The 26,551-nt window shown below is 48.9% G+C and overlaps 1 protein-coding gene across 1 annotated transcript; it reads right to left on the minus strand.

Annotated features, from left to right (window-relative positions):
* Positions 1-10,373: 10,373 nt before the first annotated feature.
* Positions 10,374-26,227, minus strand: ehd4 (EH-domain containing 4). Its single transcript, XM_079752373.1, has 8 exons — positions 25,690-26,227; positions 22,924-23,100; positions 21,518-21,615; positions 16,880-17,046; positions 15,936-16,069; positions 14,994-15,105; positions 14,017-14,181; positions 10,374-12,756 (listed from the first exon to the last, which is right to left on the minus strand). The coding sequence occupies exons 1-8, from the start codon at positions 25,917-25,919 to the stop codon at positions 12,199-12,201; spliced, it is 1,641 nt and encodes a 546-aa protein (XP_079608499.1). The 5' UTR covers positions 25,920-26,227; the 3' UTR covers positions 10,374-12,198.
* Between the last annotated feature and the right edge of the window lie 324 nt (positions 26,228-26,551).

The following is a 26,551-nucleotide window of genomic DNA, read 5'->3' on the forward strand; positions in this document are numbered from 1 at the left end:
ATTACTAACCTTACAAACCATTACCAGATAAACTTTAACCCTGTAACTCTTCCTCACAGTATATAACATTATTATATTATATTAAAGGAGTTACTCTTTATCACAGTATATTACATTATCTTACTACATTAGATTAAAGGAGTTACTCACTATCACATCACATTATTTTTCTACATAATATTAAAGGAGTTACTCTATCCCAGTATACTACATTATTCTACTACATAATATTAAAGGAGTTACTCTCTATCCCAGTATACGACATTATTCTACTACATAATATTAAAGGAGTTACTCTCTATCCCAGTATACGACATTATTCTACTACATTATATTTAAGGACTTACTCTCTATCACAGTAGGCCTATATTACATTATTCTACACTAAAGGAGTTACTCTCTATCCGACTATATTACATTATTGTACTATATTCTTCTATATTAAATGAGCTATTCTCCGTGTCAGCAGGGGGGCTGATGTGAACCACTCTAGTACTGGTTGGTTCTGTTTGAATACAGCGAGGCTGCGTGGAAACGACCTGCTTATTATCTGGTAACGGCTCGGCTCGGCTCGGATTGGCTCGGATTGGCTCGGCCCGAGAAGCGAAGCGACGCCGCTGGAAGCTGGACGCGAGAGACGAGAGCTGGGTCTTCAAGGAGTCTCGTGATACTTCCAAATCAGCCGGCATTCAACAGCCAATTACGGCTGCAAACAAATACTTTCTCCTCACTACTGTTTGTTTTGCTCCGCCGAGTGATGGACTGTGGGAGACGGCAGAACATCAACGACAACAACAACAACACCAGTTGGCAGATAAATAGATAAATATACATGCAGCGTGTAGGCCTCTTTGCTTTTTAAATAGCTGGGTAGAATTTCTCGATAGTGTTATCAAGTAGGCCGTTTATGTATTGGGTTTAACTAGTGAATGGCCGAAATCGTTGAACTGGCTGATGTTCTTAAACGGCATTAAATAGATGATGTCATTATGCCTACAATTATTGATATTATTATTATCATATTTCTACTATTATTGGTGGTAAAAATAGTATTAATACCTGAAATGATGCTGAATTCATCTCGCCAATCCAGAAGCAGGAGTGATTATATCACAATGAAAATAGTAATGCGCCTCTTGTTACACAAGTTTTTTATTTGTTTTCAGTAGGCCTGCTCAGTATTGGGTCTGACCGTAGGCCTCAGTTTAGTCTAGAGGATATTCTAAAACCAGGTCATGAGCCAGGAGAATCTAAACCAGGTCATGAACCAGGTCTACCACAAAGAGGACAGTCTAAAACCAGTTCATGAACCAGTTCTAGAGGAGAGTCTAAAGCCAGGTCATGAACCAGTTCAGGAGAGTCTAAAACCAGTTCATGAACCAGTTCTAGAGGAGAGTCTAAAGCCAGGTCATGAACCAGTTCAGGAGAGTCTAAAACCAGTTCATGAACCAGTTCCAGAGGAGAGTCTAAACCCAGTTCATGAACCAGTTCTAGAGGAGAGACTAAACCAGGTCCTGAACCAGGTCTACCACATACAGTCTAAAACCAGTTCATGAACCAGTTCCAGAGGAGAGTCTAAAGCCAGGTCATGAACTAGTTCAGGAGAGTCTAAAACCAGTTCATGAACCAGTTCCAGAGGAGAGTCTAAAACCAGTTCATGAACCAGTTCTAGGGGAGAGTCTAAACCAGGCCCTGAACCAGGTCTCCAACACACATCAGGGATCTGTTTGCATCTCTGTATCTGCCTCCTACTGTGCGGCCGAGACACGCTTAACATGCTGACCCCGTGTTAGGCAGTTCAGCCTTACACCAGGACTGTAGGGCTCAGTATTGTAATGTAGGCCCTACACCAGTAGTGTAGGCCTCAGTAGTGTAGGCCTCAGTAGTGTAGGCCTCAGTAGTGTAGGCCTCAGTAGTGCAGGCCTCAGTAGTGCAGGCCTCAGTAGTGCAGGCCTCAGTAGTGCAGGCCTCAGTAGTGCAGGCCTCAGTAGTGCAGGCCTCAGTAGTGCAGGCCTCAGTAGTGCAGGCCTCAGTAGTGCAGGCCTCAGTAGTGTAGGCCTCAGTAGTGCAGGCCTCAGTAGTGTAGGCCTCAGTAGTGTAGGCCTACACAGGAATAAGAGCAACAACGTCGCCACTGCCTCTGAATTATCACGGGGACGAGTAGCGCGCCCTGATTTTCGCGTGGATGTAAACGTTCTAGTGTCGGATGCTCTATCGTTGATGGTGAACAACACCCGGCCGTTCGGACAGCGTTCACTGACGGGACCCCACCGGCCGGGACACCGGGGACCCCTCCCGGCCGGAGCCTGACAGCCTCCCAGCCAGCGATGGAGGCTGCAGGGCGACCCGGAGCCGCCTGTAGGGCCGGGCCGCTGGCCGACGGGCAGGTGATCCGTGACCTGTCTCCCTGCTCATAGGGTGGGCAGACACGGTGAACTCGACACTGAGCTGCCGACCATCCCGTGATATAGGCCCCCCGGCGCCCCGCGGGGAGAGACCGGTTACCGAATCTACTTTCCGGTCTCCCGGGGAGCAGACGGAGGAGCGCGTGAGGAGAATCATAAGAACGGAATAAAAACCGAGACTGGGCAACTAGACACATCGAATATTATGATCAACACAGAACATTATGATCAACACATAGAACCTCATGATAAACATAGAACATTATGATAAACACGTAGAACATTATGATAAACATAGAACATTATAATAAACACAGAACATAATGATCAACACATAGAACCTCATGATAAACATAGAACCTCATGATAAACATAGAACCTTATGATCAACACATAGAACCTCATGATAAACATAGAACATTAGGATCAACACATAGAGCATTATGATCAACACGTAGAACATTAGGATCAACACATAGAACATTATGATCAACATATAGAACCTCATGATAAACACAGAACATTATGATAAACATATAGAACATTATGATAAACACAGAACATTAAAAACACACAGAACCTTATGATAAACATAGAACATTAGGATCAACACATAGAACATTATGATCAACAAATATAACCTTATTATAAACACAGACCATTATGATCGACACTTGACATTAGGATAAACATTATGATCAACACATAGAACAATATGATAAACACAGAACATTATGACCAACACATAGAACCTTATGATGAACACATCCAACATTCTGATCACTTCTTAACAGGTACTCTGTTTCTGCACTGCATGCAGTCATCGATGAGCCATATAAGGGCCGTTCCGGTAGGTTGGTTACGGCATAGCGGCGTGCTAAAGGCCTCTTATGACTGGAAGGGTTCGCCTCCAGACCTAACAGATAAAGATCTATTCAGCGGTCAGGAGGGGAGAAAACATTGAGGATGATTAATAACGTATTAATATTTTATTGACCGCTTGAAACGCAACCGTGACGTCATCCCTCCCTCAACGCAGTCCGATTCAAAGGTCTTCTGGGCGCGAACATATGTGCGGAGATGCTTCCAGATAAGCGCGCGCTATCCACAACTAATTACTACGCAGAGGTCTCATCCATGCTCTTAATTTATTCATTTCCTTTTATATTTAGCTCGTTACTCTGTTGGGCCGCGGGGACGCGCCTCCAAAAGGCCCGTAGTGCACGGAGACGGACCGGAGGGGCTTGTATTGGCCCTTGGGCTTATGAAGAAAATCATTAGCCGTATTGGCGGCACTATTACGCGCAGGGGTTAATGGTTCAATCCATGTTAAGTGCTGGCGGTGAACTTGTGAACTGGACAAGCTGCGCCTCGGAGCGACGCACCGCGGCGGCTCCTCGACACGCATCGCTTGGGCTCTAGCGACACCGCGCGGCGGGGCCACGCACCGCGCCTCTCAGCTACGCGTCCACGGTTCTGCAAGGCAGGAGACCCGGGAGAGAGGGGGGGGGGGGGGGGTTGATCACAGAATGTTTCCGCTATCGGAGCAGTCAGAGTGTTGTGATTCCGCGTGAAGACAGATGGCTGAGACTTAAATTTCGGAGTCGCATGACCTGGCTGAGATGGCGGTATTCAAACGGCAGCACAAGTGATGTAATATAGGCCTAATGGAATGGGATGGGTTGTACACTATGGGATTAGACCAGTACACTATGGGATTAGACCAGTACACTATGGGTTAGACCATTATACAGTGGGATAAAACCAGTATCCAGTGGGTTTAGACCATAGTAGTGGGTTCAGACCAGTACACTATGTGTTCAGACCAGTATGCAGTGGGATCAGACCAGCATGTAGTGGGATCAGACCAGCATGTAGTGGGATCAGACCAGTGCACAGTGGAATTAGACCAGTGGTGGGGACCCTCCAGGAAGGGGGTCTCTCCTGGCCTCCCCTGGGGTCCCGCGGCTACAGAGCTCCTTCAGGACATGACAAAATGTTCCGGGTGATGGTTGGATTGTCGTAAGAACACAACATACAGGGGCACAACACAATAACCAACAATACAATATGACACAACTACACTACACAATATAATGTATTCCACTTCCTCTGGCAATACGGGTTAGCGCCACACACTGAGCCACCCGTGTGGATAGGGGGCCACCTAGAGGTCTGCTGAGGTAGTACACCCCCGCCGCGCGCGCACACACACACACAGACACACGCACACACACACACACATACACACACACACGACACACACACACATACACACACACACGACACACACATACACGACACACACACACACGACTCACATACACACACACACAGACACACACACACACACACAGATACACGCACAGACACACACACACACACACGACACACACACACACGACTCACACATACACACACACATACACAAACACACACACACACACGCACACACACACACGAATGACACACAAACATGCAGACACCAACACGGACACACATACACAGACACACGTACACACTCTCTCTCTCTATCGAGGAGAGAGAGAGAGAGTGTGTGTGTGTTTGATGTGTGTGAGTGAAAGAGGCTCTCTTTAGTTGTGTGATGTTACATGTTTAAGGACGTGAGACGTTGTCAGCAGGAAGTTACCACTCCGAGACCGGACGTGACCTTGGTCTTGAGGAAGTTGATGGTGATGCTGTTGTTCCCCGGACAGCGGACTTTGAGCCCGCTCAGGGTCCACTCTCTGGGCGCACTCGGGGGGAGCAACGTTTCCATGGCGATGGAGAAGATGTCTGTCGGAACCCCACTCTCAACACGTTAACTAAATGTCAAATCATTATCAAATCAATATCTCATCAATTACACTTCAATATCACACTAATATCATATCAGTATCAAATCCATATCAAGCTAATATCACATCCCATTAATATCATATCAGTATCACATCAATATCACATCAATATCACACTAATATCATATCAGCATCACATCAATATCAAGCTAATATCACATCCCATTCATATCATATCAGTATCACATCAATATCACATCAATATCATATCAGTGTCACATCAATATCAAATCAATATCAAGCTAATATCACATCCCATTAGTATCATATCAGTATCACATCAATATCAAATCAATATCACATCAATATCACACTAATATTATATCAGTATCACATCAATATCAAGCTAATATCACATCAATATCATATCAGTATCACATCAATATCAAATCAATATCAAGTCAATATCACGTCAATATCATGTCAATATAACATTTATATCACATCATTATCCCTTCAATATCACGTCTAGTATAACGTTATATCACATGAATATCAGGTCAATATAACATCAACATCAATAGCTCATTGATATCACATCAAAATAACATCATAATCACATTTATATCACATTAATATAACATCAATATAACATTTATAACACATCAATATTTCATCAATGTAAAATAACCTAAACTTGCTCTCTTTTAGAAACACCCCAAATAAGTCACCTGCATATCGCCACATCACAAACATGCATAGATCACACAAACACTACACTGAAAAAAACCACTACATCACCGCAGCCATGTGCGGTCCCATGGTGTCCACTAGAGGGCGACCTCCGCCTGTACAATAGTGTCCGCTAGGCACCATCGCGTCCACTAGAGGGCGACCAGCGCCTGTACAAGACGTCCTTTAACCGGCGTTGGCTCATCAGAATGATCAAGTGCTGGGTACTTAAGAAACGTAAACGTGTTCTTAATATCCCTGAATCTGTTACGTAGTTAAGATAAGTTATTGTGCAGTTAAGATATGTTAATGTTTAACATTAAAATACGTTAATGTGTATAGTAAAGATACGTCAAAGTGTTCTGTAGTTAAGATCAATTAACCTCGTGTGATGAAGATAAGGGTCATTTAATATTTAAGTATATGAATGCAGAAAGTAGCCACCGTGTGGGCGGTATATACATAGTAAATGATACGGTTATTTATGATAAACATTCATTGTGGTGTTAAGGGGTATTCCCCCCCCCCATCTCTGTGTTTTCAGGGTTAACTCTGGCATTCTCAGGTTAAAGGGCAAATATCAGCCCTGAGTTGAATTACCTACACTGGGTGTGTGTGTGTGTGTGTGTGTGTGTGTGTGTGTGTGTGTGTGTGTGTGTGTGTGTGTGTGTGTGTGTGTGTGTTCTATAGGTTCTATATTAAGTCATCACTCAGAGGAATAAATGATGTAAGGCCGTTACTATGTTGACTCAACCATTGATAGGGAACCTCTCCTCCCTTCTGCTCACACTGTTCATATACACTTAGGTTTCCTCCCCCCTCTCCCCCTCCTCCCTCAACCCCTCCCTCCAACCCCACTCACCCCCTCCTTACCCCTCACACCCCTCCCACCCCCTCCTTACCCCTCCTCACACCCCTCCTCACCCCTCACCCTCCATACCCCTCTCACCCTCTCTCAACCCCACCACCCCCACCTCACCCCTCCTCCTTACCCCTCTCACCCCCTCCTCACCTCCCCTCCTACCCTCCACACCCCCTCCTTACCCCTCTCACCCCTCCCTCACCCCTCTCACCCCTCTCTCACCCCTCTACACCCCCTCCTCACCCCTCCTACCCCTCTCAACCCCTCCTCACCCCTCCTACACCCTCTCTCACCCCTCTCACCCCCTCCTACCCTCAACCCTCCTCACCCCCTCCTCACCCCTCTCACCTCACCCTCTCACCCCTCTCACCCCTCCACCACCCTCTCCTTACCCCTCTCATCCCCTCCTCACCCCTCCTCCTTACCCCTCTCACCCCCTCCTCACCCCCTCCTTACCCTCCTCACCCCCTCCTTACCCCTCTCACCCCTCCTCACCCCTCTCACCCCTCTCTCACCCCTCTCACCCCCTCCTCACCCCTCCTCCTTACCCCTCTCACCCCCTCCTCACCCTCTCCTTACCCTCCTCACCCCCTCCTTACCCCTCTCACCCCCTCCTCACCCTCTCCTTACCCTCCTCACCCCCTCCTTACCCCTCTCACCCCTCCTCCTTACCCCTCTCACCCCTCCTCACCCCTCTCACCCCTCTCTCACCCCTCTCACCCCCTCCTCACCCCTCCTCCTTACCCCTCTCACCCCCTCCTCACCCTCTCCTTACCCTCCTCACCCCTCCTCCTTACCCCTCTCACCCCCTCCTCACCCCCTCCTTACCCTCCTCACCCCCTCCTTACCCCTCTCACCCCCTCCTTACCCCCTCCTCACCCCTCTCACCCCCTCCTCACCCCTCCTCCTTACCCCTCTCACCCCCTCCTCACCCCCTCCTTACCCTCCTCACCCCCTCCTTACCCCTCTCACCCCCTCCTCACCCCCTCCTTACCCCTCTCACCCCCTCCTCACCCCCTCTCACCCCCTCCTTACCCCTCTCACCCCCTCCTCACCCCCTCCTTACCCCTCTCACCCCCTCCTCACCCCCTCCTCACCCCCTCCTTACCTCTCACCCCCTCCTCACCCCTTCCTTACCTCTCTCCCCCCCCCCTCACCACATAATTTTTGCGTAACACTGGGATATTTCAAATATAGTGCTAATTTAAACTTTATGATATCACAACGTTTTTCACTTCTTGTTTTAGTAGGACAGAGATTCACTGATTATGGTTTCATTTCTTACATCTAAATGTGAGAAATGAAACTATCTGGCAGGTGGCATATAGCGGCTTTAGACTGGTTAGTTTTGTACAGATTTCAGACCAATCCCAGTTACATGTAGAAACACTCGGACTGTTCTATCAGATCAGACTGGATGTTTACAACAGGACCCCCAGATGATGGTTGGTTACCTGTATATATAGCCAGACCCTTTGACTGTTCTACCTGTGATCTGGGGGTAACGGCCCATGACGGTCTGGTGGCCTCGGTCTCTGTAGCTAGGAGGGTCTAGGGGTCTTAGGGAGAGAGAGAGAGAGAGAGAGAGACAGAGAGAGAGACAGAGACAGAGACAGAGACAGAGAGAGAGAGAGAGAGAGAGAGAGAGAGAGAGACAGAAAGAGTATGTGTGTGTCCTAATGTTTCCAACTGACGCCTGAGGCTTGGCCTCTGACATTTAAAATAACAGTAAAGTATTCCAGCGTTAACGTATCTGACGTTGACATAACACTGTAATGTTTTCCCAGCGCGGCCGACGCCCCCAGCACTACACCAACAAGGCTGAGTGATACCAGTGGGGTGACCTCTGGCCAGGGTTCCCAGTCCGGCACTCTGTTCCCAGTGATGGGCAGGGTTCCCAGTGCTGGGCACTACCTAGCGGATACACATGGTCTTAAATCTGCCGCTGCCTGGCCGGCAGGGCTCTCGGCCCGTCGCAGGGTAAACAGGCGCTGACAGATTTATAAACAGGGGAGGGATGAGCCCTAAGGACAGGAAGACCCACTGGGCCAGCCGTCTATTTCTACACACACTCAGGAAACGCGCACTCTCACACCGCCGGCCTTCCTGCGTCCGCCCGCAGCCCGAGGCCTTGGAAGTGAAGAGGAACGGGCAGAGGATCACCAAGAACCCCCCCCCAAAGGTCAGGGGTCTGTGTGTGTGTGTGTGTGTGTGTGTGTGTGTGTGTGTGTGTGTGTGTGTGTGTGTGTGTGTGTGTGTGCGTGTGCGTGTGAACTTTGACAGCATGAGAAGACTCACTTGATGGCACCAGACCGGTTGAAGGTTTACAGAGACACAGTGTGTGTGCGTGTGCGTGTGTGCACGTGAACTTTGACAGCATGAGAAGACTCACCTGATGGCACCAGACCGGTTGAAGGTTTACACAGAAACAAACACAGTGTCTGTGTGTTTGTGTGTGTGTGTGTGTGTGTGTGTGCGTGCATGGGTGTGCCTTACAGTGTATGCTAGTTATGTAATCCCTGTGCTGGGCGGGGAGTATGATAAATGTTAAGATGAAAGATGTTCTCCGCCGTTACATCGCTTAGTGACAAGGTCATCGAACCACCATCCCCTCTCAGAGTGGAAGAGGAATAGGAAGAGGAAGAGGAAGAGGTAGAGGTCATTATGCACCTCGGTAAATCGTCTACCGTTTGACTCAGAACGGATGAAAGGTCGGAAACATAAACGACGTGGCATTCTACCGGTTCACCCATTCGTCAAGTTAAAAACATTCTACAGGTTCACCCATACGTTAAGTTAAAAACATTATACAGGTTCACCCTAAACGTTAAGTTAAAAACATTCTACAGGTTCACCCTAAACGTTAAGTTAAAAACATTCTACAGGTTCACCCTAAACGTTAAGTTAAAAACATTCTACAGGTTCACCCATACGTTAAGTTAAAAACATTCTACAGGTTCACCCATACGTTAAGTTAAAAACATTATACAGGTTCACCCTAAACGTTAAGTTAAAAACATTCTAAAGGTTCACCCGAAACATTAAGTTAAAAACATTCTACAGGTTCACCCTAAACGTTAAGTTAAAAACATTCTACAGGTTCACCCATACGTTAAGTTAAAAACATTCTACAGGTTCACCCATACGTTAAGTTAAAAACATTCTACAGGTTCACCCTAAACGTTAAGTTAAAAACATTCTACAGGTTCACCCTAAACGTTAAGTTAAAAACATTATACAGGTTCACCCTAAACGTTAAGTTAAAAACATTATACAGGTTCACCCTAAACGTTAAGTTAAAAACATTATACAGGTTCACCCATACGTTAAGTTAAAAACATTATACAGATTCACCCATACGTTAATTTAAAAACATTATACAGGTTCACCCTGACGTTAAGTTAAAAACATTCTACAGGATCACCTTAAAAGTTTAGCTAAAAACGTTCTAAAAGTTTCAAAGGTTTACAGTTAAAAACTTTACCTTAAAAAGGTGAGCCGTTAAAGACATCCTAAAGTTTTGTCTTAAGGGAGGGTGAGGAGGAGGAAAGATCCCTGAATAATACGTAACAGCTCTTAAAATGAGTAACAGGGTTTATTGTTTTCCCGTTAAAGACAGACACACCAAACACAAGCAGTACAGGAGTCCTCTCTACAACAAGAACGCAGCTGTAACATTCACACTCATGAAACCCAAATCAGAAGGCATTCAGCCAAGGGAAGCTGTGATTGTTGATGAACTGAATTGGTGATTGATAGTTCGATTGGTGATCGATTAGAGATCTTCATGAGAAGCTTCTAGAACAAGATGGCAACAATACTTCCCTTTCCAATAATTACATAAAAATAATAATATACATCAACCTCATGAAAATATATTTCTCCCTGAAACCCAAGTATCGTCGTACAGAAGGCATAAGTAGTGATGATGATGATGATGATGAAGACGGGTATCTTCGTCAGACTGAAGGCACTGCTTGTTCACTCAAAAAATGGCTGCTCAATCTTCCAGAGCCCGCCAGCTCCGTCATAGGAACGCACCGGCCAGTCACGTGACAGCCTGCAGGTCACGTGACACAGCCAAAGCTTTGGAATGGTTTCCAGGACTGGGAAGGAAGAGGAAGGAGTGAATTGAGGCAACTGTTGACAGTCGTGTCCGAAAGCTGGTGAGAAGGAGGAGAAGGAAGAGAAAGAGAGGGGGGGGGGAGAAAGAGGAGGAGAAGGTGAAAGAGGACAATGAGAGGGAGGAGCAGGAGGAGGAGAAGGAGGAGGAGCTGTTAAAATGTCACGGTCTTGAGAGAGACAGGGGATCTAGGTCGTGTGGAAAGTCCGACCCGGGTCCAGGCCGACCCGGGTCCAGGTCGCAGGTCAGCGCTACAATGAGAGGAAGCCGGGCGGCGGTCTGCAGCGGCCCTCCGGTCCCAGAGGAGAGACGCTTCAGCTGTCATCACCGTCTCTCCCTGACCTCTGTCCTGCCTCCACCTTCACTTCCTGCTGCGGGGAACATGAAGCCTACTACGGTTCCAGCGGGTTAAATAATGACGCTGTGAGGACAACCTTTTATACATTTAAGCATTGAGAAGCTGGTAAAACGTTTTTTTTGGATTTACTAATTATTTTAACCGTTTTCTTCTACCTTACCTAAAATACATTAATATTTTGAAAAATAGATTACAATTAATTATATGGAATAACATTCAACGCATTAAATGCATTTATCCAGTCACAAATTCCTTCACCCACAAAACCTGCAGACACCTCCACTGGTCAGGATGGAAGCGATTAAATAACACCTTGGTTGTATTATCTTACTGTGAAGTCGCATACTGTTGTGTTCTGCTCCTTTGGTAAGGGGGGTGGACTGATTCTGTACGTACGCGTTGGAAGATTTATAATTTTATCATTTATCTTCTGAAATCACAAAGGAATCATCATAAGTCTTTTTCACATTAGCTTTGATCTAGTGGGGTGGCTAACATGTTGTCAACATGTGGTCAGCGTGTGGCTAACATGGGGCTAACATGGGGGAAGGGAGAGTTGGGTTCAGCTGTGATAAATGTTTACATTTGACTTTATTTTCATTGTTCAGAGTCATTTCGTTTCGGGGCTAGGAGGCATAGCTAGCACGCTATCACAGCGTGCTAGCCTAGCATGCTAGCTTAGCATGCTAGTGTAGCGCGCTAGACTAGCGTGCTAGTGTAGCGCGCTAGTGTAGCATGCTAGTGTAGCGCGCTAGACTAGCGTGCTAGTGTAGCGCGCTAGACTAGCATGCTAGTGTAGCGCGCTAGACTAGCGTGCTAGTGTAGCGCGCTAGAGTAGCGTGCTAGTGTAAGCGTGCTATCCTAGCATAGCACGCTAGTGTAGCCTGCTAGCGTAGCGCACCAGCTCAGCGTCCTCAAGGCTAATCCTCGACGTGGGGGTAGAGGGTGTCGGCGGTCGGGTTCTTGCGGTGTCCCGGGGGAACCAGGTGGGCTGGCAGCTCCGAGGGGATCTCGTAGCCCTCCAGCTTCACCTTGATGAGGTGCTGCGCCAGCGCGAACTCCTGGTCGTCCAGCATGCCGTCGTGGTCGCAGTCCGCCAGCTTCCAGATCTTTCCCAGCACGGTGTTGGGCAGCCGCGAGCTCATCATCTCCTTCTTGGCGTTCACGCCCGAGATCTTGCCGTTGACGGGGTTGAGCGTGTAGAAGATCTCGTCGTAGCGGTGCTTGTCCCGGCTCACGATCCAGTCCTCGCCGTCCTCCCCGGCGCTCACGCCCTCGCCGTAGCCGTGGCCGAAGGGCCCGTCCTGGGAGCCCTCGAAGCAGCCGCCCATCACCATGGGGGGAGGGGCCAGAGACTCCTCCTCCCGGATCATGGCCATCAGCCCGGCGATCTTGTGGGCGAGCATCTTGTCTACGCTCTCGATCAGCTTCATCTTCAGGGACGGGAACTTGCTGAAGTCGTAGTGCTGCAGCTGGTCCTGTTCACACACACACACACACACGCACACACACACAAACACACGCACACTTAATATGTGGATTCCACTGGTCTCACTGTTGGTGTGATCCAGTCCTCCTTGAGGTCCTCAGACCCAGTGGACTGCTGGAGTCCAGCGCTAGAACAGACTGTTCCCCATGAGGTCCTCAACAACAACAGCTGTGCTGCGAACCAGAGCCTGACCTTCGACCCCTGAGCGTTAAACAAGACACTCTAACACAGCTGGGTCCCAGAACAAGAGCAAGGCATTACGATTTAAAACTGGCTAATGACCATCATATCAGTGTTATAACGCTAATTATTATAATGATAATAATAGTCACTATTATGAGTGTCCTATATGTGTGTGTAGGTTCCGTGTCCCCCATAATGCAGAGACACACACACACACACACACACACACACACACACACACACACACACGCACACACCTGAAGATCACACACAACTGGTTAGAGTCTGGAGCTATACCGCCACGTCACGCTAACGTTGACACATACACAAGGGTTAGGGTCAGGGTTCAAAGGTCAGGGATCAGGGTTCAGGGGTCAGGGGTCAGGGTCACCTGCATCTTGGTGACGTTGGGGAAGCTGTAATGGAAAATTATGTTTTCACATTATGTTTCTCTAGCTGCCTTTTGTTGGTTTTGGTTTGGTTTTCTTTACCCCCTGAGAAGCGTTGAGAAGCAAAGGGTTCCATCTGATAAGGCACGGCCGCGACCCCCTTTATGACATCCTGAGGAGGTTCACCGATAGTTTACCATCTGGTTAACCCATACTATAGTTTAGTGGGGAGCAGAGCTGCTCTCAGGGTCCTGACAAAAGTGTATAAGAAGTCGTTGCGCTCGTCAATACGTCGGTCTTCAGCCTGCTTCCCTCTTGGAGGGGTACAGGGTGATTTCCCATCCAAGGAGGACTTCAGCCTGCGTTCCTCTTGGAGGGGTACAGGGTGATTTCCCATGCTGGGGACTTCTCCTTGCGGAGTTTGTTTTATGGATTATTGTTTGTTTGTTGTATGATCGTTGTGTGTCACTGTACCGTTATCACCCAAATATATGACCATAATTGTGAAGTTCAGATGACTCTTTATTCTACCCAGTATTGTCAGTTTATGATTGACTAGGCTCAAAATTCCCAACACAAAGTCTTTGGGGCTGATGTGGTTAGGGTCATGGGTCAGAGGTCAGGGGCCAGGGACAGAGGTCAGGGTTCAGGGGCGAGGGGTCAGGGGTCAGGGTTACCTGCATCTTGGTGACGTTGGGGAAGTCTCCAGGGCTGATGTGGTGCTCTCGCTGCAGGATGGTGTAGATCTCTGGCAGGCGCATGATAAGCTCCTCCTTCTTCTTCTCCCGCCCAAACAGAGAGGGCATCTCCTTCTTCAGGTGGCTGATGATGTAGGCGTGTACCTGCAAGCAGCAGCCAATTAGATCCAAGGCCTGGGGCCATCAACGAACCAGCTCCAATCACAACCACAGCTAATCACGGATATCTCAGCCAATGGGAGGAAGCCAAACTTTTCTGCTTCTGCCTCTATCTCTCACTCAATACCTAAACTCAAAGCTTTATTGGCATGGAAGATAAACAATTCCATTGCCAAAGCAGCCGCCCCCCCCCCCGGCCCCCTGCTGTGGAACAACACGCTGTTTATAAACCGCTTCCCTAATGATCACCCAGAGAGAAAGGGAGAAATCCACTAGCACGCGGATACGTGTGTGGAGGGGAAGGAAGTGCTATTGGATAGTCACGCAGTTCCTCTGAGCTGGAAACCACAATTCTAACCGATCAACACATTGAAACTGCATCAAACACTTTGAAAGGCTTTAGAAAAACACTAAACACATTGGGACTCCTCCAAACACTTTGAAAACCTTTTAAACTACATTAAACAATTTGTAACTCCAGCAAACACTTTGAAAACCTTTTAAACTACATTAAACAATTTGTGACTCCAGCAAACACTTTGAAAACCTTTTAAACTAGATTAAACAATTTGTGACTCCAGCAAACACTTTGAAACCCATTTAAACTAAATGAAACACTTTGAAAACCTTTTAAACTACATTAAACACATTGGAACTCCACCAAACATACATCCATAGCATATTTAAACAATGGGGGGTTAGGAAGAAGACCAGTGAGGTGGGAGACAGGTGAGGTGAAAGCGAGCTGAGGGGGAGACAGGCCAGGGGGTGGGAGAGGAGAGGGGTGAGACAGGTACCTTGGCGAGCCGCGCCCTCTTGATGAGGTCATTGAGTTTGCGCAGGGCGGCGTTCCGCGGCAGACCCTGGATGTCCCGGAACAGGTCCTGGGTCTCCGCCTCGAACAGACGCCTGGGGGGGGGACTAGTTAGTGAGCATAACATCTGGACAGGGGGACTAGTTAGTGAGCATAACATCTGGACAGGGGGACTAGTTAGTGAGCATAACATCTGGACAGAGGGACTAGTTAGTGAGCCTTACATCTGTGCAAGGGGAGTAGTTAGTGAGCATAACATCTGGACAGGGGGACTAGTTAGTGAGCCTTAAATCTGTACAAGGAGACTAGTTAGTGAGCATAACATCTGGACAGGGGGACTAGTTAGTGAGCCTTACATCTGTACAAGGGGAGTAGTTAGTGAGCATAACATCTGGACAGGGGGACTAGTTAGTGAGCATAACATCTGGACAGGGGGACTAGTTAGTGAGCCTTACATCTGTACAAGGGGAGTAGTTAGTGAGCATAACATCTGGACAGAGGGACTAGTTAGTGAGCATAACATCTGGACAGGGGGACTAGTTAGTGAGCATAACATCTGGACAGGGGGACTAGTTAGTGAGCATATACATCTGTACAAGGGGACTAGTTAGTGAGCATATACATGTGGACAGGGGGACTAGTTAGTGAGCATATACATCTGGACAGGGGGACTAGTTAGTGAGCATTACATCTGGACAGGGGGACTAGTTAGTGAGCATTACATCTGGACAGGGGGACTAGGGAGACAAACAAACACTCACACACACAAACAAACACTAATACACTCACACAGACCCACACGGAGACAGGGAGCGTGGAGGCAGACAGAAATAAAAGGGTTGCTACGGCAACAGGGCGCGGCGCTGGCGCAGCCAACCACATCATTATTCAATCAGGACTGTGCTGTGTGTGTGTGCGTACGGACCTGTTCTCTGAGTTCTGGAGGGGCTTGGCCCAGAAGGACCCGAGGTAGACGCGGGCCACCTCGGGGGTGTTGATCACCTTCCCCAGGGACCACATGAGGGCGCCATACACACGCATCAGCTGCTGGGTGTCCACCTGAAGACCCGCACCAGGGAGAGGACATAAGAGACCAGCACCAGGGAGAGGACATAAGAGACCAGCACCAGGGAGAGGACAAAAGAGACCAGGAGAGACCAGTAGGGACTAGAGACCAGAAGAGACCAGAAGAGACCAGGAGAGACCGGTAGAGACAAGTAGAGACCAGTAGATAGCAGAGACCAGTAGAGACCAGGAGAGACCTGAGACCAGTAAAGACCAGTAGACCAGGAGAGAACAGTAAAGACCAGAAGAGAATATTAGAGACCAGGAAATATCAGAAGAGAACAGAAGAGAACAGAAGAGAACAGAGACCAGAAGGGACCAGAGACCAGTAGACCAGTAGAGACCCGAGACAGTAGAGACCTGACACCAGTAGAGACCAGTAGAGACCCGACACCAGTAGACCAGTAGAGACCAGAAGAGACCAGTAGAGACCAGAAGAGACCAGGAGAGACCAGGAGAGACCAGTAGAGACCAGAGTCCAGTAGAAACCAGAAGAGACCAGTAGGGACCAGTAGACACCAGTAGAGACCAGAAGAGACCAGTAGAGACCAGAAGAGACCAGTAGAGACCAGAAGAGACCAATAGAGACCAGGAGAGACCAGTAGAGACCAGAAGAGACCAGTAGGGACCAGTAGACACCAGTAGAGACCAGAAGAGACCCGACACCAGTAGAGACCAGATTCAAGCAGAGACCAGTAGGGACCAGTAGAGCCCAGTAGAGACCCAACACCAGTAGGGACCAGGCCGTGCAGTACGTTACGGTAGGTCAGGTGGTACCAGGTGGGCTCCAGCTGATGCTCTCACCTGGTCGGCCTTGTTCAGGACCACCCTGATCTTGTCGTCCTGCCCCCTGAAGGCCTTGATGGCCTCTGAGAACTCGTCCGAGATGTCCAGCTTGTGGGCGTCGAACAGCAGGATGATCCGGTCCACGCGCTCCCCGAACCACCGCAGCACCTCAGAGAAGTCGTAGCCTGCAGGGGGACCGCACAGGAGAACCCAACGTCAGAACGGAACCGCACAGGAGAACCCAACGTCAGAACAGAACCGCACAGGAGAACCCAACGTCAGAACAGAACCGCACAGGAGAACCCAACGTCAGAACGGAACCGCACAAGAGAACCCAACGTCAGAACAGAACCGCACAGGAGAACCCAACGTCAGAACAGAACCGCACAGGAGAACCCAACGTCAGAACGGAACCGCACAGGAGAACCCAACGTCAGAACGGAACCGCACAGGAGAACCCAACGTCAGAACGGAACCGCACAGGAGAACCCAACGTCAGAACGGAACCGCACAGGAGAACCCAACGTCAGAACAGAACCGCACAGGAGAACCCAACGTCAGAACAGAACCGCACAGGAGAACCCAACGTCAGAACGGAACCGGAGAACCCAACGTCAGAACGGAACCGGAGAACCCAACGTCGGATCGGAACAGGAGAACCCAACGTCACAGTGGAACCGGAAAAAGGAGAACCAAATGTCAGAACATAACCGGAGAATCCAAGAGGAGAACCCAACATCATAACAGAACAGGAGAACCCAACGTCACGACGGAACCTCTCAGGAGAACCCAACATCACAACGGAACCGGAAAAGGAGAACCAAACGTCACAACGGAACAGGAGAACCCAACAGGAGGACCCAACAGGAGGACCCAACGTCAGAACGGAACAGGAGAACCAAACATCAGAACGTAACAGTAGAGCTGAATGTTAGAACCACACACAAACACAGTCATGAATACTGCAGGTCTGGGAGGACTGAGGGAGGAAGGGGGCGTGGCCTGTATGGGGGGTGTAGGGTTATTGTCGGGGGCGGGGCCTGAAGGTGTTGAAGCAACACTGTGGGCGTGGCCTGGGGGTCAAGTATCACATACAAGGTGCGCTGATATTGGATACAGGAGGGTGTGAAGCGCAAGAGTAAATACAGTTACCCTCAGGTTGGACCACCACCAGACACCTGCTGGGTTAGCATGAGATAGCGGGCCAAGACACCTGCTAGGTTAGCATGAGCTAGCGGGCCAAGACAACTGCTAAGTTAGCATGAGCTAGCGGGTCAAGACACCTGCTAGGTTAGCATGAGCTAGCGGGCCAAGACACCCGCTAGGTTAGCATGAGCTAGCGGGCCAAGACAACTGCTAAGTTAGCATGAGCTAGCGGGTCAAGACACCTGCTAGGTTAGCATCAGCTAGCGGACCAAGACATAGGTTAGCATTAACTAGTGGGCCAAGACACCTGCTAGGTTAGCATCTAGCAACCCAAGATCCCTACTGGGTATGCGTTTGCAACCGACCTAGAGATTCATGCTGTATATGCACTAACTAACAGCAGGGGGTCCATGTGAACCACCACCCTGTGGAGCTAGCAGAGAGCTGGGCTAGGAGGTGAACCACTAGCCTGTGGAGCTAGCAGAGAGCTGGGTTTCCATGTGAACCACTAGCCTGTGGAGCTAGTGGGCTCCACAGGCTAGTGGTCCCCCCCATCACCCGGGGCTCCTCGGAGGAGATCAGGCCATAGTCATGTGCCTATGTGATCCGGTTCCTCAGACACATGACTCGTCACCACGGCAACCCCCATTCAAGCTTAGACTCACCGGAGCGATGCGAGCGAGGGAAATATACAACTGTGAGAAATAGAGACAGACATGCAAGCAGAGACAGAAAGGTAGAGAGACAGATAGGCAGAGAGAGACAGAAAGGTAGCGAGACAGATAGGCAGAGAGAGACAGGCAGGCCGGAAGGCAGGGAGAAATACAGACAGACAAGCAGAGAGACAGAAAGGTAGAGAGACAGATAGGCAGAGAGAGACAGAAAGGTAGAGAGACAGATAGGCAGAGAGAGACAGGCAGGCCGGAAGGCAGGGAGAAATACAGACAGACAAGCAGAGAGACAGAAAGGTAGAGAGACAGATAGGCAGAGAGAGACAGAAAGGTAGAGAGACAGATAGGCAGAGAGAGACAGGCAGGCCGGAAGGCAGGGAGAAATACAGACAGACAAGCAGAGAGACAGAAAGGTAGAGAGACAGATAGGCAGAGAGAGACAGAAAGGCAGAGAGAGACAGGCAGGCCGGAAGGCAGGGAGAAATACAGACAGACAAGCAGAGAGACAGAAAGGTAGAGAGACAGATAGGCAGAGAGAGACAGAAAGGTAGAGAGACAGATAGGCAGAGAGAGACAGGCAGGCCGGAAGGCAGGGAGAAATACAGACAGACAAGCAGAGAGACAGAAAGGTAGAGAGACAGATAGGCAGAGAGAGACAGAAAGGTAGAGAGACAGATAGGCAGAGAGAGACAGGCAGGCCGGAAGGCAGGGAGAAATACAGACAGACAGAAAGGTAGAGAGACAGATAGGCAGAGAGAGACAGAAAGGTAGAGAGACAGATAGGCAGAGAGAGACAGGCAGGCCGGAAGGCAGGGAGAAATACAGACAGACAAGCAGAGAGACAGAAAGGTAGAGAGACAGATAGGCAGAGAGAGACAGAAAGGTAGAGAGACAGATAGGCAGAGAGAGACAGGCAGGCCGGAAGGCAGGGAGAAATACAGACAGACAAGCAGAGAGACAGAAAGGTAGAGAGACAGATAGGCAGAGAGAGACAGAAAGGTAGAGAGACAGATAGGCAGAGAGAGACAGGCAGGCCGGAAGGCAGGGAGAAATACAGACAGACAAGCAGAGAGACAGAAAGGTAGAGAGACAGATAGGCAGAGAGAGACAGACAGGCCGGAAGCCAGGGAGAAATACAGACAGACAAGCAGAGAGACAGAAAGGTAGAGAGACAGATAGGCAGAGAGAGACAGGCAGGCCGGAAGGCAGGGAGAAATACAGACAGACAAGCAGAGAGACAGAAAGGTAGAGACAGACAGGCAGAGTGAGACAGGCAGGCAGAGAGACAGGCAGGAAGACAGACAGGCTGGACAGAGGAGTATCTGGAGGGATTCGGCAATGGCTATTTCTGAATGTGATGACCAGGCTCTTCTTGGAGGAACTGCACAGTGTGTTATCATTTGTGTTGCGCGGATCTTGTGTTGTGTAATATTCTCGTGGAGGTTGTTGTATTGTCATATTCCAGTTGTGTTATTCTAGTTGTGTTACTGTGTAAGCATTTCTTGTTAGTGTGTTAGCATTTTGTGTTATTCCAGTTGGGTTACGGTGTTGCTTAGTGTGCTAGTGTGTAAGTGTGTTGTGTTAGTGTGCATGTGTGTTGTGAGAATGTGTTAGTGCTGACGTGTGTTTTGACATTCAGGAGGTTAAACACTTCCAGATGAAGGACACACCCTTCTCTCTCTCTCTCTCTCTCTCTCTCTCTCTCTCTCTCTCTCTCTCTCTCTCTCTCTCTCTCTCTCTCTCTCTCTCTCTCTCTCTCTCTCTCTCTCTCTCTCTCTCTCTCTCTCTCTCTCTCTCTCTCTCTCTCTCCTCATACAGATTTGTTTTGAGGTCCAGTCCTCTCTTCATGGAAACGTGTTAGCGTCACAATAGCTTCCTTCGGTCGGTCCGTTCTCCGCTAGCACAGCTCCCCTCACCAGCCACAGAACGGCCCAGCCTCACCCGCTATGCTAAGCTATGCTAAGCTATCACAACACAGGCTCCAGGTGCACAGTGTCCTAGGTTCACCCTCGTTACTCTGGGTCGACCTGTCAGGAACCGCGGTCAGAGGGAACCCACACCAGTACTCCCACCACACACCAGTAGTCCCACCACACACCAGGGTCCACCCCACACCCCAGGGCACCTCTGGTTCTGGTTCCACTCCTCCCAGGACAGGGGGGGGGTTACCGCTAAGCTAGGGGAGGAGGGAGCTAGCTAGCATTAGCGATGTAGGATAACAACACAATAAGAGGAAATGAAAGCCAGTAACGGTCCATTGTGTCACCCCTCAATGAGCAGTTTCCTACGGCTGTATCAGCTAGCACCAGCATGGAGCACGGATCACATGACTCAGTGTACTGCAGGGTTGGGGGTTCTATTCCCTGTGTGGCTCAGTAGGTAGAGCAAGGCACTAATACTGCAGGGTTGGAGGTTCTATTCCCTCTGTGGCTCAGTGGGTAGAGCAAGGCACTAATACTGCAGGGTTGGGGGTTCTATTCCCTGTGTGGTTCAGTGGGTAGAGCAAGGCACCAATACTGCAGGGTTGGGGGTTCTATTCCCTGTGTGGCTCAGTGGGTAGAGCAAGGCACTAATATTGCAGGGTTGGGGGTTCTATTCCCTCTGTGGCTCAGTAGGTAGAGAAAGGCACTAATACTGCAGGGTTGGGGGTTCTATTCCCTGTGTGGCTCAGTAGGTAGAGAAAGGCACTAATACTGCAGGGTTGGGGGTTCTATTCCCTCTGTGCCTCATTAGGTAGAGCAAGGCACTAATACTGCAGGGTTGGGGGTTCTATTCCCTGTGTGGCTCAGTGGGTAGAGCAAGGCACTAATACTGCAGGGTTGGGGGTTCTATTCCCTACCTCTGCTGAGGCGCTGCTTCTCCCCTGACAGGATCCCGGGCGTGTCGATGATGCTGATGCTCTGGAGGACCTGGTTGGGCATCTGGGAGCAGATTAACCTACAGAGACACCATGCACAGTATCATATACATTAGATACATTATTATATACAATACGTTATTATCATCATCTGGGAGCAGATTAACCTACAGAGACACCATGCACAGTATCATATACATTAGATACATTATTATATACAATACGTTATTATCATCATCTGGGAGCAGATTAACCTACAGAGACACCATGCACAGTATCATATACATTAGATACATTATTATATACAATACATTATTATCATCATCTGGGAGCAGATTAACCTACAGAGACACCATGCACACTATCATATACATTAGATACATTATTATATACAACACATTATTATCATCTGGGAGCAGATTAACCTACAGAGACACCATGCACAGTATTATATACATTATTATACACTATACACATTACTATATACACACACATTATTATATATACACAATATACACATTACTATATACACACACACATTATTATATATACACAATATACACATTACTCATTATTATATACATTATATACACTATATACATTATACACACTGTATACATTATTAGATGCATTATTATATACATTATATACTATATATAAATTATACTCATTATTTTATACTATATACATTATAATACACTATATATAAACTGTATACCTTATTATATACTATAACATTTTATACACATGAGTCTACAGATACATTATATACATTATGTTTTATATGCATTATAAACATTAACCAACAGTGACATGATAAATATTATATACATTAACGGTGCTGCTATAAGGTCATATGTAGGTCATATGTAGGTGATTATATTCAGGAGGGTATATTTATATCGTCAGCTCTCAGGTACTGACGAGGTTATAAATCCCACTATTCCACTGATGTGTGTGACGCACACACACTTCCCCTGGAAACAACAAGTTATTGTTAAAGGTTCCCCCTCACATGGGGCAAAACGGCATTCCTACCATTCCACACACACGCCCGCACACACACATGCGCACTTGACTCACACGCATAAACACAGACACACACGCGCGCAACAGGGGTGTGTCCAGAGGGAAAATGTTATTTGGCTAAACTTAGACCCAGAGATAAGAACGGACAGCTCTGTGTGTGTGTGTGTGTGTGTGTGTGTGTGTGTGTGTGTGTGTGTGTGTGTGTGTGTGTGTGTGTGTGTACCTCCGAGAGGTGAACGAACAGTCACGTCCAAACATTTCAAAATATTCACAACTCCAGAGAAACGACGCTGAGGGGACGCAGCCGAGCGCTACAGACAGGGTCACGTGCGTGTGCGTGGGCGTGGGCGTGCACGTACCGGTTGAGGAAGGCGTTCCCGAAGGCATTGAGCTTCCTGAAGGGCTTGTTGGGATCCACCACCAGCGCGTTCCCGGGGATGACGCCCTCCGTCTCCCCGTGCATCACGGCGATGAAGCCGTCCGTGGTCGGCTCCGGTCCGATCCGCATCCCAGGGAAGTCCTGCTCCAGGAGATACCTGCAACACAACAAGGCCAGGACCGGAGTCAGACCGGGACCAGGAGCAACACAACAAGACCAGGACCGGAGTCAGACCAGGACCAGGAGCAACACAACAAACCAGGAACGGAGTCAGACCGGGACCAGGAGCAACACAACAAACCAGGACCGGAGTCAGACCAGGACCGGAGCCTCGTCACACAGGTTCACAGAGCCAGGGCAGACCAGAGACGGATCGGAACCACAAACTGGACCAGTCAGCCAGTCAGTCAGTCAGTCAGTCAGTCAGTCAGTCAGTCAGTCAGTCAGTCAGCCAATCAGCCAGACAGCCAGATACGTGTGGTGGATTGTTGAGTGATTCAAGTTTTTTCTCAGACCATAGGGGCAGAGTGTCTGCTGCTTGTCTGCACACAGTGGGAATCAAACCCACAATCTTTCCCAACACTATTCCCGTGTTTTGGCCCCACGGCCCATGATGCATAGCAGCCCTCAGAACTCAGAAGGATGGGGGGGGAGGGAGTTCCAGTCAAACCGGTTCCTCTCTCACTTCCCTCTCTCCTGAGCAGAACACTCGACCTGTCAATCCGTTCCTTGGCGTCTGGATTCACCCTCCAAATGGAATCAAAGTGGCTGCAGGCTGACTTTACATAACAAACAGCCCTGATTTAACACCACAACCTGTTCCTGCTCGCTCCAACTAACTAAGGATTGTGTCACTTTCTTGCACAATCAGGAGTATGCTCATGTGTTTCATTACGTCTTCTGGGACCTTTACAGGAAGTAGGACCGTAAAGGAAGTAGCCCCCATACAGGAAGTAGCCCCGTACAGGAAGTAGCACCGTACAGGAGCTAGCCCGGTAGAGGAAGTAGGACCGATACAGGAAGTATTCTGCTGTAAGGTCAGAGGGGTCTACCTGATCTGCCTCACCAGAAGCCTGTACGTCCCCAGTACCTCAATACCAGTACTATGATGGTATTCATAGTACTGGTACTCCTACTCATAGTACTGATACTCCTACTCACAGAACTGGTACTCCTACTCACAGAACTGGTACTACATGTTATACATGTAGAGGAGAGGCACCCGGCTCACAGAGGAAAGAATCTAATCTAAATACGTGTGGATCAGTGGTTGTTGGGTTTCTCTAGGCTAAGAAATACTGACCAATGAGAGGCAAGGACAGAACCACTAGCTCTACCATAGCAACTAGCTCTGCCGGCTGCAACTTGCAGTCAGTTCTCCTGTAGCGGTTAGCTCTCCTGTAGCAGCTAGCAGGCTAACGGCTCAGGAAATATCAGCCGAGCCAGCGGCACCGGGCCGGCTGCAGAACAATAGAGGTCACGACCAAAACAACAAACAAGACACTGATCACTTACCCCCCCCCCCTCTCCCCCCCACTACCCGCTGACATCACCACACGGGGTAAGGCCTGGCTCTGAAGCGCTCCACACTCACTCCATTCATTCTGTCTCGTGAGGGCGTGTTCTGGGTCAAGGGCACCGGCAGCAGCATTAAAGGTGACATATTATACCACAAGGTGTGTGTGTGATTAGCCGTTACAAGCCGTTTGGAAATCGGCCTCTTCTGATCACAAGGGAGGCGCGTCCACCTAGATGTCTGACGGATAGATGAGCAACAATTGCTACAGTCCACTGGGTAGGCTGGTAGACTGATCTATCCAGCACACATCTAGGCGGACACGCCCAATTGTGAGTTCCAATACCGCTCCCACTAGAAGACTGTGGTTGTACTTGCCAGCTCCCAGTATAGCCAGTAGAAGATGGTGGTTGTACTGGGAAGCTCCCAGTAGAACCATTAGCAGAGGTTGGTTGTACCGGGCAGCTCCCAGTAGGAGTGGTTAATGTATAAACAGTAAACATAAGGGTAAGTCTGTTTAGCGTAAGCAGGTTCTGCAGAGGCAGGTTATGAACCAACACAGAACTTAATGTCACAACATCTTAATATCTTCATATGTTGCTTCGTATGCAAGCCAAAGTGAAGTAGTGTCAGTTCTACATGCAGCCAGTGTCGTGTCCATCAAAGCTACACCTGACTTCATCACCTCTACACATCATTTGAATGTGAATACAAAGTTTACATAAAGGAGCTAAATGCTGGCTTACAGAGGACTGCTCTGGACCAGAGACCCTACCTGATACAGGTCTTAGTCCTACCTGATACAGGTCTTAGTCCTACCTGCTACAGGTCTTAGTCCTACCTGATACAGGTCTTAGTCCTACCGGATACAGGTCTTAGTCCTACCGGATGCAGGTCTTAGTCCTACCGGATACAGGTCTCTAGAACTACCTGGTAGAGGTCTCTAGTCTTACCTAGTCTCTAGTCCTACCTGACAGAGATCTCTAGTCCTGGTAGAGGTCTCTAGTTCCCTGGTAGAGGGCTCTAGTCTTACCTAGTCTCTAGTCCTACCTGGTAGAGGTCTCTAGTCCTACCTGGTCTCTAGTCCCCACTGGTCTCTAGTCCTACCTGACAGAGATCTCTAGTCCTGATAAAGGTCTCTAGTCCCCACTGGTCTCTAGTCCCCTGATAGAGGTCTCTATAGTCCCCTGATATAGGTCTTAGTCCTACCTGCCAGAGGTCCAGCCCTACCTGATGAAGGTGGTCTTCCCGGTGGAGTACTGCCCCACCAGGAGCACCATGGGTTTGCTCTGGAAGTCCGCCGGCTCCAGGGCAGGGGAGTGGAAGTCATGGAAGAGGTAGGTCTCCTCCAGCGGCAGCAGCTTCTTGGAGTACAGGCTCTGCAGCCCTTCGGTCACCGTTTGGTACATCTCTCCCTCCTTGTTCCGTCCGCCCTGCTCCTGTTTCACCCAACTGAACATGTCGCTCCGAGTTCCCCGCACAGCAAACCTCCCAGAACAGCAGCTCCGCGCACACACTTCCTCCTTTTCGACCGCTGACGATTTCCTCTCTTCTTCTTCTTTTTCTTCTTTTTTCTTTTTCTTCTGCTTAGCAGCCCCTGCTGTGTCCGCCACGCGCCCGCGGAGTGTGTGTGTGTGTGTGTGCGTGTGTTAGTGTTTGTTTGTGTATGTTTGTGTGTTTGAAGGGGGAACGTGGCACCTGCGACCTGAGCTGTAACACTAAACAAACACACTCACACACTGACTCCACACACACGCTGCTCTGTCACGGTGGGGATGATGAGGAAGGGCGTGTGCGCGCGTCCATGTCTGTGACGTGTGCGTCTACCTGGGGTTACGCCCTGTGTGACGCAGCACGAGAGAGAGAGAGAGAGAGAGAGACAGAGAGAGAGCGAGAGAGAGAGAGAGAGAGAGAGAGAGAGAGAGACAGAGAGAGAGGGAGAGAGAGAGAGAGGGAGAGGGAGAGAGAGAGGGAGAGGGAGAGATTCATAGACGCATTGTTTATGTAATGTTAATGTTTATTTCCCATGCAAACAAAGCTCTTTTGAAATGTATTGATTAGGGGTTGTTTGATCAGTCTAAACATCTCCTGA

The sequence above is a fragment of the Pollachius pollachius genome (genome assembly GCF_949987615.1).
Source record: "Pollachius pollachius genome assembly, chromosome: 15".
NCBI classification, from domain to species: domain Eukaryota; kingdom Metazoa; phylum Chordata; class Actinopteri; order Gadiformes; family Gadidae; genus Pollachius; species Pollachius pollachius.

Excerpts from the sequence above, each read along its gene's own strand:
- ehd4 (XM_079752373.1), bottom strand. The coding sequence starts at position 25,919 with ATGTTCAGTTGGGTGAAACAGGAGCAGGGCGGACGGAACAAGGAGGGA. Across the intron at positions 23,101-25,689 it reads GGGAAGACCACCTTCATCAG|GTATCTCCTGGAGCAGGACT; the intron begins GTAGGGCTGGAC and ends GTTGTGTTGCAG. Across the intron at positions 15,106-15,935 it reads CTCCAGAACTCAGAGAACAG|GCGTCTGTTCGAGGCGGAGA; the intron begins GTCCGTACGCAC and ends TCCCCCCCCCAG.